The 13,187-nt window shown below is 43.0% G+C and overlaps 1 protein-coding gene across 2 annotated transcripts in view; it reads left to right on the top strand.

Annotated features, from left to right (window-relative positions):
- Window positions 1-13,187, top strand: part of PIEZO2 (piezo type mechanosensitive ion channel component 2) — a 549,391-nt gene that overhangs the window by 447,542 nt on the left and 88,662 nt on the right. For both annotated transcript variants that reach the window (XM_003800478.2, XM_023519459.1), the window contains 7 exons: window positions 2,494-2,670; window positions 2,965-3,090; window positions 4,739-4,939; window positions 5,643-5,847; window positions 5,969-6,070; window positions 7,172-7,337; window positions 11,592-11,835. In XM_003800478.2, the coding sequence (XP_003800526.2) occupies window positions 2,494-2,670; window positions 2,965-3,090; window positions 4,739-4,939; window positions 5,643-5,847; window positions 5,969-6,070; window positions 7,172-7,337; window positions 11,592-11,835 (1,221 nt within the window). The remainder of the gene's footprint in view (window positions 1-2,493; window positions 2,671-2,964; window positions 3,091-4,738; window positions 4,940-5,642; window positions 5,848-5,968; window positions 6,071-7,171; window positions 7,338-11,591; window positions 11,836-13,187) is intronic.

The following is a 13,187-nucleotide window of genomic DNA, read 5'->3' as shown; positions in this document are numbered from 1 at the left end:
AGTGGAGGGCACAGGTCTAAAGTTCAAATAAGAGTCACTCAGGAACCTGGGTCCCCCACCCAATTGAGCTCAGAGAGCCTTTACCTGGTGGAGAGTACTAATCCAAAGTTCAGTCCAAAGTCACTTAAACCTTGACCTCTCCCACCCAATTGAGCTCAGAGAGCCCTGCCTAGTGGAGGCCGGAGGTCCAAAGTTCAGTTCAAAGTCACTTAAACTCCAGTCACACCCACCCCAGAGAGCCTCACCTGGCAGAGTCCAGTGATCCAAAGTTCAGTCCAAAGTCACTTAGACACTGGCCTGCCTATCTGGTCCTGCTCAGAGAGCCTTACCTGGTAGAAGGGGCAGGTCCAAAGTTCAGTCAAAAGTCAAAGTCATTTAAGCACTGGCCCTGCCCACTCAATGGAGCTCAGAAGTTGTCCTGGAGGGCAGAAAACTAATCTGCCTGAGAATTCCTGAGGAGTTGGAGGTGGGAAGTTCACTCTTCCCTGCCAAAATTCAGACTGCCACACTACTGTTCACACACTGTAGCTCAGTAGCCAGTAGACTTTCCAAGTTTCCAGAGCTTGGCAAACACTCGGGACTCTACAGGGTACAGTCCTTCTGCCAACTAGGTTGGGGGAAGGGTAATCTGGGTGCTTAAGATTGCAGGAGAAATATTGGGATTTTTTGTGCCAGACAGAATGGGGCCTAGGCTCAGTGGTGAGACCTCAGTAATGAAGGAATACAGGGACTTAGTGACTGCTCTCCTGTGGGTTAAGGTAGCAGATTTTTGAATTCTCTTACCCACCATGGAGCTCTCTTTGGGGTTTGGGGTCTCCCTCTGGGAGCTGAGCTCATACCTTTTGTTTTTCTTCCACTTTCTTATTTCTGCTGCTTGATTCAACATGGGTGATGTGTACCTCACATAGTCCTCTCAGTGTGGAGTGCCTCACATTTGGCTTCCATGCACTTCAGTCCAATAGCTCTCCCTGTGGGCATGAGCCTCTGATGAAAGCTGCTTCTAGTCATCCATCTTCCCACAATTCCCCACAGTATCTTTAATAAGACTTGCTTTTTAACATCCAAATTGTTATGACCCTTGCTGATGACTAAGAAATAAAGTCAATGAGCTAATCAAAATGTATTTAACATAAAAGTATTATGCTTATAACTGATTTAATAGTTTACAGAGCACTCCCTCGCCCAGTATTTCTTTCATACTCAATACTGTAAGGCAACTCTTCCTACTCTAATATTTCAGAGCTTATATTCTGAAAGAAGTCCCTTGCCTTAGACATTTACAGTTAACTAGAAGAGTAGCAGGTAATGAATAGCAGAATTAAACGCTGTCATGAAATCTCCACATATTCTTGTTTTAGAGTTTTATAAGCCAACCACAGTGATTATCATGTGATACATGTTCTGTTTTCTCAATTGAGTGCATATAATTATTTCCACCTGATAATATTAACTGTCCCTAGGGTATTACTTTAACCACATTCAGAATAAATGAGTATTTCAATGTCTGAATAAGATGAAGTGCTTTCATATTGCTCAATGAACTGCTAGCTACAGAGAGTCACTAGAAATGGGGAGATATCTTGCATGATCAGTAAGGTCAAACACAGCCCAAAGGCAGCATGTTCAAGCTGAAGTTATTGCCTTCCCTCCTTGAACCAGCTGCCCTCTCAGTGTCGCCCATCAGTAATGGCATTGTCAGCCACTCAGCTCCCACATAGAAACACCAGAGTCACTCTCTGCAACTTCTCCCTTACTTCCCTCCCCACTACCAGCAAGCCAGTCTATCAGTCTAGCTCATTTCACTTCCCATCACAAATGCCTGCCTCATCTTTGGGGCCACTGCAGCAGCTCATGAGCTGGTCTCCTGACATCACATCTAATCTTCACAGCACAACCTTCCATTCCATGGACACATTTCTCTCAATTAGAGACAAACTTGCCTTCCAGTTCCCCAGTGTAATGCTCTTCCCTAGTGCTCTGTCTTCTGAAGAATGGGCTCCTGTGCTGTAGCATGGTGTGAAAACCTACAGCTGTGCCTCCTGCCACACTTCACACTTGCCACTCTAAATTCTCCATTGTTTTGCAGTTACCCTTCCCTACCATGCTTGCTCCTGCTTTCCTGCCTTTGCTCAAGTGTCCTTTACCTGACATACACTTCCACCTTTCTTTCAGAAAATGCTTCCTGAACCTCTGCGATAGACTAAGGACCCTTCTGGGTGCTCTCTCAGGGGCCTGCCCATGTCTGTAGCTCAACCATTGCTGTGTCATATTGATGTTATAGGCATATGTCTGTCTGTCATACAAGACATAATGTCCTCAAGGAGTGAAACTATACATCACTTACCTCAGTACCCCCGGTACCTAGGGCAGTGCCTTGTACATGCTAGGATCTTAACCAGCCTTTGCTGAACTGCATAAATCAAGTTGTTCTATTCTGTGGGAGTTATGCCATATTACATATTTTTGTCTCCATTTCTGATTTTATGTTTTCAGGTATCTCTGTTCAACTATGTATTTTTGATTTCTTGGGCTTTTGCTCTGCCATACGCGAAGCTACGTCGTCTGGCTTCAAGCATCTGTACTGTTTGGACATGTGTGATCATCGTCTGCAAAATGTTGTACCAGCTCCAAACCATTAAGCCTGAGAACTTTTCTGTTAACTGTTCCTTGGTGAGCCTCTATGATGGGGGAATATTCCTGATTTCCCTTTAGGGAAGTGAGGCAGATACCTGTGCAATCTGCATCCCCACATTCTTTCTAGTTTATGAGTCACTTCATCCTGGTTGGATATATTCCAATTCTGTGTGCTGGACCTGCATTTCCTCTTATACTGGGATTTCTGCTTTGAAATGGGCCTTTCCTTCCCCTATCCCACAGTGTCCCTTTGCTCAAAGCTAAAGGAGAATGATCTGAACTCTTTTAATCTATGGAACCATTTCTTACTCCATTTTCTCTTCTTTTCAGCCAAATGAGAATCAAACAAACATACTCCTGCAAGACCTGAACAAGTCTTTACTCTACAGCGCTCCAATTGACCCAACAGAGTGGGTTGGCCTACGGAAGTCTTCTCCTTTGCTGGTCTACCTGAGGGTAATGACTTTTCTGTGTTAATTTGAACCTCCACATTATCAAAGTTTGGAATCCTTTTCCTTGTGGCTCTTAACGTCACCACTGATAGTAATCCCATCTTCTCATGAGCATTTGGAATCACTTTGCCACAAATTCTAAATGTTAAAGTCAGTATTCCATTGCGCTAAGAGAAAATGTCCAAGCTGACTAAGATTGATTGAATAAAATATGACAAAAACCTTCAGTGAAACATTTTATAACCATTACAAGATTGATGCCAGTGGGCACATTAGAATTGAAACATGTCTAAAACATACTGTTCAGTTAAAACAACAACCAAGAAAAGCAGATCTCAAAATAAAGTGTGTATTATCTCTTCTAGACACAAAGAAAAATTCTGGGAAACAAAACCAAACAGTCAGTAGTGATGATTTCTGAGAAGTGGATTACATGAAATTTTTGCTATCTGAATTATTTCTCAGTAATTTTTAATGAAGAACATATATTACATTTAGAAATAATAAACCAAATCTTTGCAAAAGGAACTTTGATTGCAAATAGTTGTATAGTCATAATGAAAACAATATATTTCATATTTTTTCACATTTACTTTGATGGATAATCTGAGCAACCCTAATCATATTACACTGACAATATTGCACTTAGCAATAGTAAAACCTATATACTCAGCACGTGGGATTTCGAAATGTAGTAAACATCCTATTTTCTTTATATAAAAACCAATTTTCGATTTTTCCTCATATGGTAGAATCTTTTTTAATAGTGTCTGCCATAGGGCAGTGCCTGTGGCTCAGTGAGTAGGGTGCCGGCCCCATATACTGAGGGTGGCGGGTTCAAACCCAGCCCTGGCCAAACTGCAACAAAAAATAGCTGGGCATTGTGGCAGGAGCCTGTGGTCCCAGCTACTCAGGAGGCTGAGGCAAAAGAATCACCTAAGCCCAAGAGCTAGAGGTTACTGTGAGCTGTGATGCCACAGCACTCTACCAAGGGCAACAAAGTGAGACTCTGTCTCTAAAAAAATAAAATAGTGTCTGCCATAAATAGCTATTATAACAATAAAACAAAATAATATTTAGAAAAGTTGATTAGAATCATGTCTGATGCCTATGGTTCCATAAATGAACCAGTTTCATAAATGAAAACTATTTTCATTACACTATTATAACTATTTTACCATCATTGGCATGCTTCTCAATTTACTTCTCTCTCTAGCCAGATTTCAGGAGTATTCAAAAATTTCCTCCTAACTAGTTTCCCATTTTCCAGTTTGATGTGTTTCCCAGAATTTATGTTCTGTTTCCCACTTGCAAACAAGTTTGGCCCTTCTCCTTAGATAACTGAAAACTGCTTCTTCTGTGGTTGTGTGGCGTGTGCTTTTTGAGTAATAGGAATGAGAAGTGGCAGCCTTGTGTCTAGAGATTCTAGCTCCTGTTACCATGGAAGTTAGCTGACTCACATAGTAGATCTCCACAATAAGTAAGGAAAATGAACATTGAGCTCAAAATTATATTTAACAGAGGCAGGATTTTATATAGCATTATCCTTTTAGACATCAAGAATTAAATACAATGATTTATTATGGAGATAGCTTAGAACTACCAATTCATAAAACATTAGGTGTACACAACTATGTTCTTTTGTTTTGTAGAATAATCTCCTGATGCTGGCTATTCTGGCCTTTGAAGTCACAATTTACCGCCATCAAGAATACTATCGAGGTCGAAATAACCTTACAGCCCCTGTATCTAAAACTATCTTTCATGACATTACAAGACTACATCTAGATGATGGAATTATTAATTGTGCCAAATACTTCATAAATTACTTCTTCTATAAATTTGGTCTAGAGGTGAGTTTACACGCTGACATGTTTTCTTTCTTTCTTTTTTTTTTTTTTTTTTCTGTGAAAAGTCAATAGCTACCTTTAGCCATCTGGCCACAGGAGCTTCCTTATTACATCTCCAGGCCATGATTACTATCTCTTCTAGATCAGCAAAAAGTGTTTGTACTGATGAGTTAAATGGGCTTGTCTGAAAGTTTCCCAAGTACCAATCCTCCCCCTACTCACCTCCCACCCCACAGCACTGCATTGGCCTCTCTGGATCTCAAAAGCCACCTAAACACATGGACATCAGTTGTCATGCTAACTCATTAAGAATAAAATATTATTAATCTTCTTTCTTTTTGTGCATTCTGAAAGTATAACCTGCAGTCAGAATGGACTGTTTTAACCTGAAATTGTTGTGCTAATGATTGAATATCAGTAGAATGAATTTGGAACAGTGATGTTGGATGAAGAGAGCCTAGTTGTTCTTTTCATTGTGTGAAGTAGTTATGATAATGGTGACATAGTCAGTTTTTCCCTTGGAAGTAATCTGAACAGTATTTCTGTCTTCACACTAAATGACACTCAAAAGAGCAAGCCTTGGGTGCCCTGTGCAGACAGACCTGCCCTGAGAACATAGGTCTCCACTGCCTGGACAGGCCTGCCACCTGGCACCGATCCCCTTCCCTGTAATCCCGATTTTCTGCCTCTTCTCATCCTTACACAGACCTGTTTCCTACTGTCAGTGAATGTGATCGGCCAGCGAATGGATTTCTATGCCATGATTCATGCCTGCTGGCTAATCGCTGTTCTATATCGACGCAGAAGAAAAGCCATCGCAGAGGTCTGGCCCAAGTACTGCTGCTTCCTGGCATGCATCATCACTTTCCAGTATTTCATCTGCATCGGCATCCCCCCTGCTCCTTGCCGAGGTGAGCATGCCCTTCCTGGAGCTGCCTGCTTTTAGAAGCAGCCATTACTATGTGGACAGCCCAGAGAAGAGCGATGAGAGTATTGATTGTGCTGTTCTGTTTACCACTTCCCTCCCTGCAGACTACCCGTGGAGATTCAAGGGTGCCAGCTTCAACGACAACATCATAAAGTGGCTGTACTTCCCAGATTTCATTGTGCGGCCCAACCCTGTGTTTCTCGTCTGTAAGTGTTTCAGCCACAGGGCCACAGAGCACTGGAAATCGGGTTTATTGCTAATTACTCCTCACGTGTTGTGCATTAGTGCCTTTGCGTCTTCCCCCAGACTTACAGTCATGTAAAGGCTTGTCCTTATGCATTAATATCACAAGTTGTTAATGGCTTATACTTGCCCTGTTACATTTGCAAAATTAATAAGTCAGCATTGGATACTGTATTCACTTGCATGATTCCACATTCCAGCACCCTTCCCCCAACACACTTTTTAAAAGGCAATCCACAGGGGGAGGCCTCCTGTGCTGCAACTCAGTGGTTTCTGGCCTCCAGTGTAGACAGAGTAAACCTAAAGGTAGGGCTGTGGAAGCTAGGAGGGTGCTGCCCAAATCTTTGCTGTTCTAGAGCTGACTTGCCCAGGGCAGCTGGTGATCCATGGGTCACAGCAGCTCCCCAAGATGATAGAGAGTGCTGGGTGCTGTGGAAAACCCAAGAGTAAAGGCCCTGCTTAAACATATTTAGGTTTAATTTTAAAAACAAGGAAGCAACTGGTGCTGCAGGCTGCCAGGCAGGCTTGGCCTGAGGCCTGTGCTATTGAGAAATGCTCTCTCAGGCTGCCTTCTACTCACATAGCCTGGCCTGCCATTGCCACCTGCTCTCAACACACCTTCAGGAATAGTCTTGAGTTACTAATGCAAGAGGGGATGGGGAGAATAAAGAAAAACAGAAATGCCTGCATCTGCTGTGTGTGAAAATATAAAAAGAAAAATGGAGAAATCTCAAAACTGGCAGGAAAGAAATGCAAATAAACATTATCCCATGAGAGACTCATGAAGACTAGTAATTATCACCTAACACCTTAATTTGCCAATGTGCAAATAAAATCCAAACACTCCCCCTTTGTGAGCCCCTGGAATGTCTGGGTCATTCTCTGGCCCTCTAGGTAGCGAAGATGACTTGGCCACAACATTGGAACCTGGGAAAGCCGTTACTATGAACTGTAGGGACATAACTCTCTAAGGGTGAGTGCAGCTTGTACTGTGGGAGGGTAGGCTGTTCTGTGTAAACCTGAGGGGAGGAGGTGGCCTAATGACCTCACGTTGTTCTTGCCAGATGACTTCATGCTGCTCCTGTGTGCCTCTTTACAACGGCAGATTTTTGAGGATGAGAACAAAGCTGCAGTGCGCATAATGGCAGGGGACAATGTGGAGATCTGCATGAACCTTGACGCAGCCTCCTTCAGCCAACATAACCCCGTACCAGACTTCATTCACTGCAGGTAACAACAGCTTCATGCTTGTTAAAAGTGACTTTACTTTGTGCATTTTACTTTGATGGCTCTCTGTGGAAATTCTTTCTCTGCTATACCGGGGAAGCAGATCACCTGACTTGTGCTCAGTGAAACTAATAAATGCGTGACAGTGTGGTTTAGTGGCTGGAAGCTGGGCCTGAGTTATAGCCCCACATCTGCTTTGTCAGCACGGACCACCTTATCATGACCTCAGTATTCCTTCTCTTCATACAGAAACTGACTTGTGCCAATACCAGTTTGCAGCTCTTCTAAGGAGAGACCTCACCTTCACTCTCCACCCCTCATCCTTCTCATCTTCCGTCCCTAATGCTCATCCCATCCCTCCTCATTCCCTATCCATCATCCTCCATCCTTCATCCTTCTCCCTCATCTTCCTCCTCATCCTTCATGCCTCCTTATCCCCCTCCTCCCTTCACCCTTGACTTTCATCCTCTATCCCTCCTCCTCACCCCGTCCCTCCTCTTCATCTTTCATCTTTCCTCCTCATCCTCTGTCCCTGTTCCTCATCACCATCCCTCATCCTCCATCTGTCCTTTTCACCTTCTGTCCATCCTCCCTATCCCCTGTCCCTGCTCCTCACCTCCATCCTCCTTATTCTGCTTCCCTTCTCCCCTCCCTATCCCACTTCCTCATTTCCAGTATTCAGAGGACTGAGAAGGTGGGTCCCTGGAGCTTACCCTGCCTGTGCTCCCATGGAGCAGTGTCTCCTCTGTGGCCAGCCCTGGCTCCCTGCATGGCACCTTTTCAGTCCTCTGCTGTCCTCCTCAGCCTTGGACAGCTGATCTGGGCAGCCTGATTGTCCCTTTTCCAATGTTTGTATATAAACCTGCTCAGCTTCTCACTATGCATTCACTCCCTCTGCAAACCCTCTGCATTTTCATGCGGTGCTTTTATTGCCCAATGCCCTCTTCATGGAGGGCACACCTACTCTCCTCAGCAATTGGCTCTTCCCATCCTTGGAAGCCTTTAAAACTCCACTCAGCACCACTGTGGTAGCCTGAGGAGGCTGCTGTGGCTTCTTGTGGCTCCTCTCCTGTCTGTGTGACTAGGAACTGAGCACCTACCCTGACTGTCTCTGCCCTTTTGTGCTGTCATGAGGCTGTGAAAAGAGGCCTCCACACAGTCCCAGCCTGTGCACTCCACAGGGGGGCAGATCACAGCTGAAGTCAGGCCAGGCCCACTCTCCACTCCAGAGCCACTCTGCAGCTTCTCACCTACTAGAGCGTCCAGCCCATATGGTGTAAATTTCCCTCTGCCTGAAGTCGTTATTTTAAGAACCTATCTTGTCCCCTCTTCTAAGGTGAAGGCACTTTAGCCAAAAAGTACTTTTAACTTATTTTTGTACATGTCTGTATTTCCCTACCCTTATAGTTGTTGGCTTACAATGCATGTAATGGCAGTTACTAAATGCATACTTTGTACCATGTTCTGCTTCAGGCTTTGTAGGTATTAAACCATTTCACCCCAGTGACCACCTATGAGTCAGTGGTATTATTGTCCTCACTTAGTAGATGAGAAACCCATAGCCGAGATGTCAGATATAGGCAACAGCAACATAGAGATTTGAACCCAGGTAATCTAGCTCCTAAATCTGAATGTTTAAGCACTTTACTGCTTTAGTATGTACAATCAGTAAGTTAATTTGCAAAAATATGATATGTCATATAGACTTCAAGATCCTATTTGTAAATCAAGTGCCTAAAACCTAAAAATAACTGAAATGAAAAGTTTGTGAAGTTTGTGTGCCATTTATTTATTAAGCTAAAATTTTTATTTTTTAGCTATTTTAAATTTCTAGATGTGTTTCTCACTAAGGACCGCCGGTGTCAAGTACCACAGTAGTAAGATGGCATGCACATTTGCTTGTCGGTAGCCTGGCCACCCTGCCCTTCTCCCTCTGCAGGGCTCAGACCCCAGCAGCCCAGACCCTCTAGGAAGCTAAACACTGACAGTTAGGAGGCCCCAACCACACCCCTCACCAGGGCTTGGTCTGTCTGCTCAGGGCCCCTCTGCCTCCTCTCCAGAGCACCTTTGCTGGTGTTCCCCATGTCACCCTCTTGAGCTTACTTTTATGATTCCTGGGTAAGTGATGAGGCGCGGAGGCCAGGGCTCTTAGAGCAGGAATTAACCTGCAATGGCAGACAAGGAAGGAAGTGCATGGAAAGGCCCAGTGCATGCACACACATGCTGGGAAGTGCCAGCGGCCCAGTCGCATTGCTTCAAACCACACATCCTTCAGAAGGCCCTGAGGGCTCAACTGAATCACTAACTTTACATGGGATGATCCTGACATACAGAGAAATACTGATATTTTATTCACTTTTATTCAGTTATGAAGTCACAGAAGGGTGTGAAATATTTTTGGAAAAAATTATGAAAATATTTTAATATTTTACTCTAGAAATAATAAAGGTCAAAAGTTCACTTCTCTGAATAATGTACCATTAGGTTAGGGCACAACTCTAACTCCTTCTCTGATAATGCTAGATAGGTCAAGTGAGTACACATTTTATGGAGAGATTACTTATTAGCATTATGCAAAATGACAGCCCATGAATCAAAGAGCTAATCCAGAATTGGTTCTCCTATGCTTCTTCTTAAACCTGGCAAGAGAAAAGCACCAAAGCAAAACCCCCTAAATAAAGAAGCTCTAATCAATCAAATGCAGAGGGGACTTGGCCTATAGGTTTGTCTCCTGTCAGGTAAAAGTGACCACACTGCTCTAGAGCTTCTGGTTATTAAAAGACAGCTGAGATTTGAGCACTGGCCTTGCTTCAAGAAGGTCATGAGGGAAGGGTGGACTCCAAAAGGGAATTCTGACTCAACCCAGGGACAGCCAAAGCAGAATGTTAGTAAGGGCCAAAAGCCCCTCGGTAGCCATGTCTGCTTCATCTGAACTGCTTCCTACCTGTACGGAGAGAGGTGCATCTCTAATAAAACCTTTTTATGTGACATGGGGATTTATTTTAATCTATTAACTTCTAATTCACCAAAAGGAATCCATTCTTAACTTTTCTGCCTAGCCAGGAGGCATATGTATCTTAGAATTTTGTGGGCAAAAGCTAGGCATTCCTCCCTGAAATCTCAAGCAGGTTATGGCCCTGAGTTTCAGTTCATCCTTTGCATTGCACAACTATGCTGGCAAAGGAGGGTTGGAATGTCCAGCAGAGCAGATAAGAAAGTAGTCTGGGATATGTCTAGTAAGAGATCAACAGCTTAGAGACAAAGTTATAAATGAAACTAGAAAGGAATTGACAGTTGCCCCACAGATACCCGCAGCCTCAGGCGCCTTGACCTGAAGGCTATAACTTCACTTCCTTATCCTTCCCCCAAAGTATTCTTTGATTTGTAGCTCAGCACTCCCCTGTCCTTCAGCCTGACAACTTTCTCCCCTAAACAAAGAACTGCCTGTATAATTGAAGCATGAAGCTCTTGCCTTTTCACTTTTTGCCTTGTAAAAACATGCCCCCAATTTTTTAAATAAATAGCTCTGAGTCCTGAACACAGGACCTGTTAGCCCCGTGAAGGGCTAGCACAGTGTCATCCCTCATGGGTCAGAGCACTTTGTGTGTGTAATTTTCTTAGCCCTTCTTCCCTTTGTCTGCCAGACCCCAGCTGGTCAGGTAAGGTTCCCACTTACAGAGGAACCTCCAGCCCACTGTGTAGCGATTTGATTCCCAGATTGCTGCAAGATTTCTTTTGCCATACCCTTACAGACAACGCCAAAACTGTATACACATTTTAAGAGATGATATCTATGTATTACTTTTTACAGTTGAATTGAAGGTACTAATACTAGTCAAGTGTACCTAGACATGCCACACACGTCTATTCCAATAAGATTGCTTTAAATGTCTAAACATTTTTTTGGTACACCTGGTATACAGACCTCCCATAGAAAGATGCAAAGGAATTTTGAGTATTCAAGTGGTGGTCAGAAAATATCAGTGTTTGTTGCGAACGTAGGCCTGTGTGAGATGATGGCAAGCACATGCTCAGTGTTTCCATGACTCATATATTAGTACACTGCTATTTATATGAGAGTTTCCCTTATAACACAGTATTAAATGAAAAATGAGTAAGAGCTCAGTATGGCCTACAGAGTACTTTCATACACAGTCCAGGATTAATTGTGAGTTTTTCCCTTTTTTAGGTAGAATCTCCTGATTTTGTCTTTTTGTTTGTTTTCTTGTCCTTTTATTGTTCGGTTTTCTTTTCCAGATCCTACTTAGACATGTCCAAAGTGATCATCTTCAGCTACCTCTTCTGGTTTGTTCTTACCATCATCTTCATCACTGGGACGACCAGGATCAGCATATTTTGCATGGGTTACTTGGTGGCCTGTTTCTATTTCCTGCTCTTTGGGGGTGATTTGCTATTGAAACCCATTAAGAGCATCCTGCGCTATTGGGACTGGCTGATTGCATACAACGTGTTTGTGATTACCATGAAAAACATCCTGTCAGTAAGTGGCTCCCACTATATAAGACATTTGTGTTCTCAGCGTAAGAATAAACAATCCACTCTGGTTATTAAAAGCCCAGAGCCTGTCACATTCTCTCTTAGAAGCACCAAATAAGATACTGCAAACTCAAAATTTGAATGATCATTTGTTACTCTTTGTTTTGCCATATTAAACAGGATCCTTATTGTTCATTTATACATTTCAAGGTCACATGACTAATGGATATGTACTCATAAGGACAAATGCTAAAATGTTTTCATTAATTAAAATTTCATCCCTTCTGAGGAATAATTTGTCATCGCTCATGGCATGTGTGATGAGGTAGCTCTGTAACAAGCCGAATAAAAAAATCAATGAATCTTTTCAAAATTTATATCATGTTGGAAAAAGGCAACTCTCTTACCTAGGAAGAAATTGTGGAAGTTTAAAATGAAATGAGCATAGTTCCCTTTAACACTGTGGTGGGGGGAGCGTGGGGTCAAGATGGAACAGGCTAACAGGCTAACAGACTATTGCAGACAGGAATGCTTTATGTCCCCATAAGATGCAGGAGAAAAAAAAGTTTGCTGGTTTCCTCTGATTGCGGACTTCCAGAGGAGGGCACAGCTAGAATAACATAGGATTGAGAGAACACACCCCTCCTCCCTTACCACATCTGTCTCCTTCTCTATTAAACAGTGATGTTTCAGGGCACAGCACAACTCTTCCACTTATATGACAGATGACACACTGCCCACTAGTTATCCCAGAGTGCATCAGTCATTCAGGCCACAGAGACACCATTTAAGTTATTCTGTAGGAAATGACATAATAAGTGAAGAAGTGAAGAGCTCTCTCATTGACCCAAAGTTCATTCCTGTGCCCCTTTCTCACAGGCTGTGACTGAGAGTGGGCTGAAAGGGCAGGGATGTAATGATTCTCTGCTGCACCCCTTCCTAGCAGCTTAAAGATGACCTCACTAGGTGATTTGACTATGAAAGCGCTTTGTTTTTTAGGGGTGGGGGTTGCATATATTTAAAGGTCTGGAAAGCCAACTCTGCATAACCATGAATAGGTATTTGAAGGTTAATTTTCTAGTGAAAGTGACTTTAATGTTGAACTTTTGCCCCACTGACATTAACTTACCATAGGGTAGTAGTGAGATTTGTTGGAGAAAGCAAGAGATAGGACAATAGAAACCCATTTCATTCTGAAAGTAGTCTGATGGTAAAGGACCCACTGCTGAAGGCTGACCTCACAGCCATTTCTGAAAAAGGTGGGGATGTAAAGTTCATTCATTTATTCTGTAATGAAGAGTGCTATACTGTAACACTCTTCTTTACTAAGCCCTGTTTTATATCTTAAAGAATTAG

This window comes from Otolemur garnettii, unplaced genomic scaffold (genome assembly GCF_000181295.1).
Source record: "Otolemur garnettii isolate 467f Iridium unplaced genomic scaffold, OtoGar3 scaffold00176, whole genome shotgun sequence".
NCBI lineage: Eukaryota > Metazoa > Chordata > Mammalia > Primates > Galagidae > Otolemur > Otolemur garnettii.
Note: the sequence above shows the minus strand (reverse complement) of the source record. Positions and strands in the feature narration are given on the sequence as shown.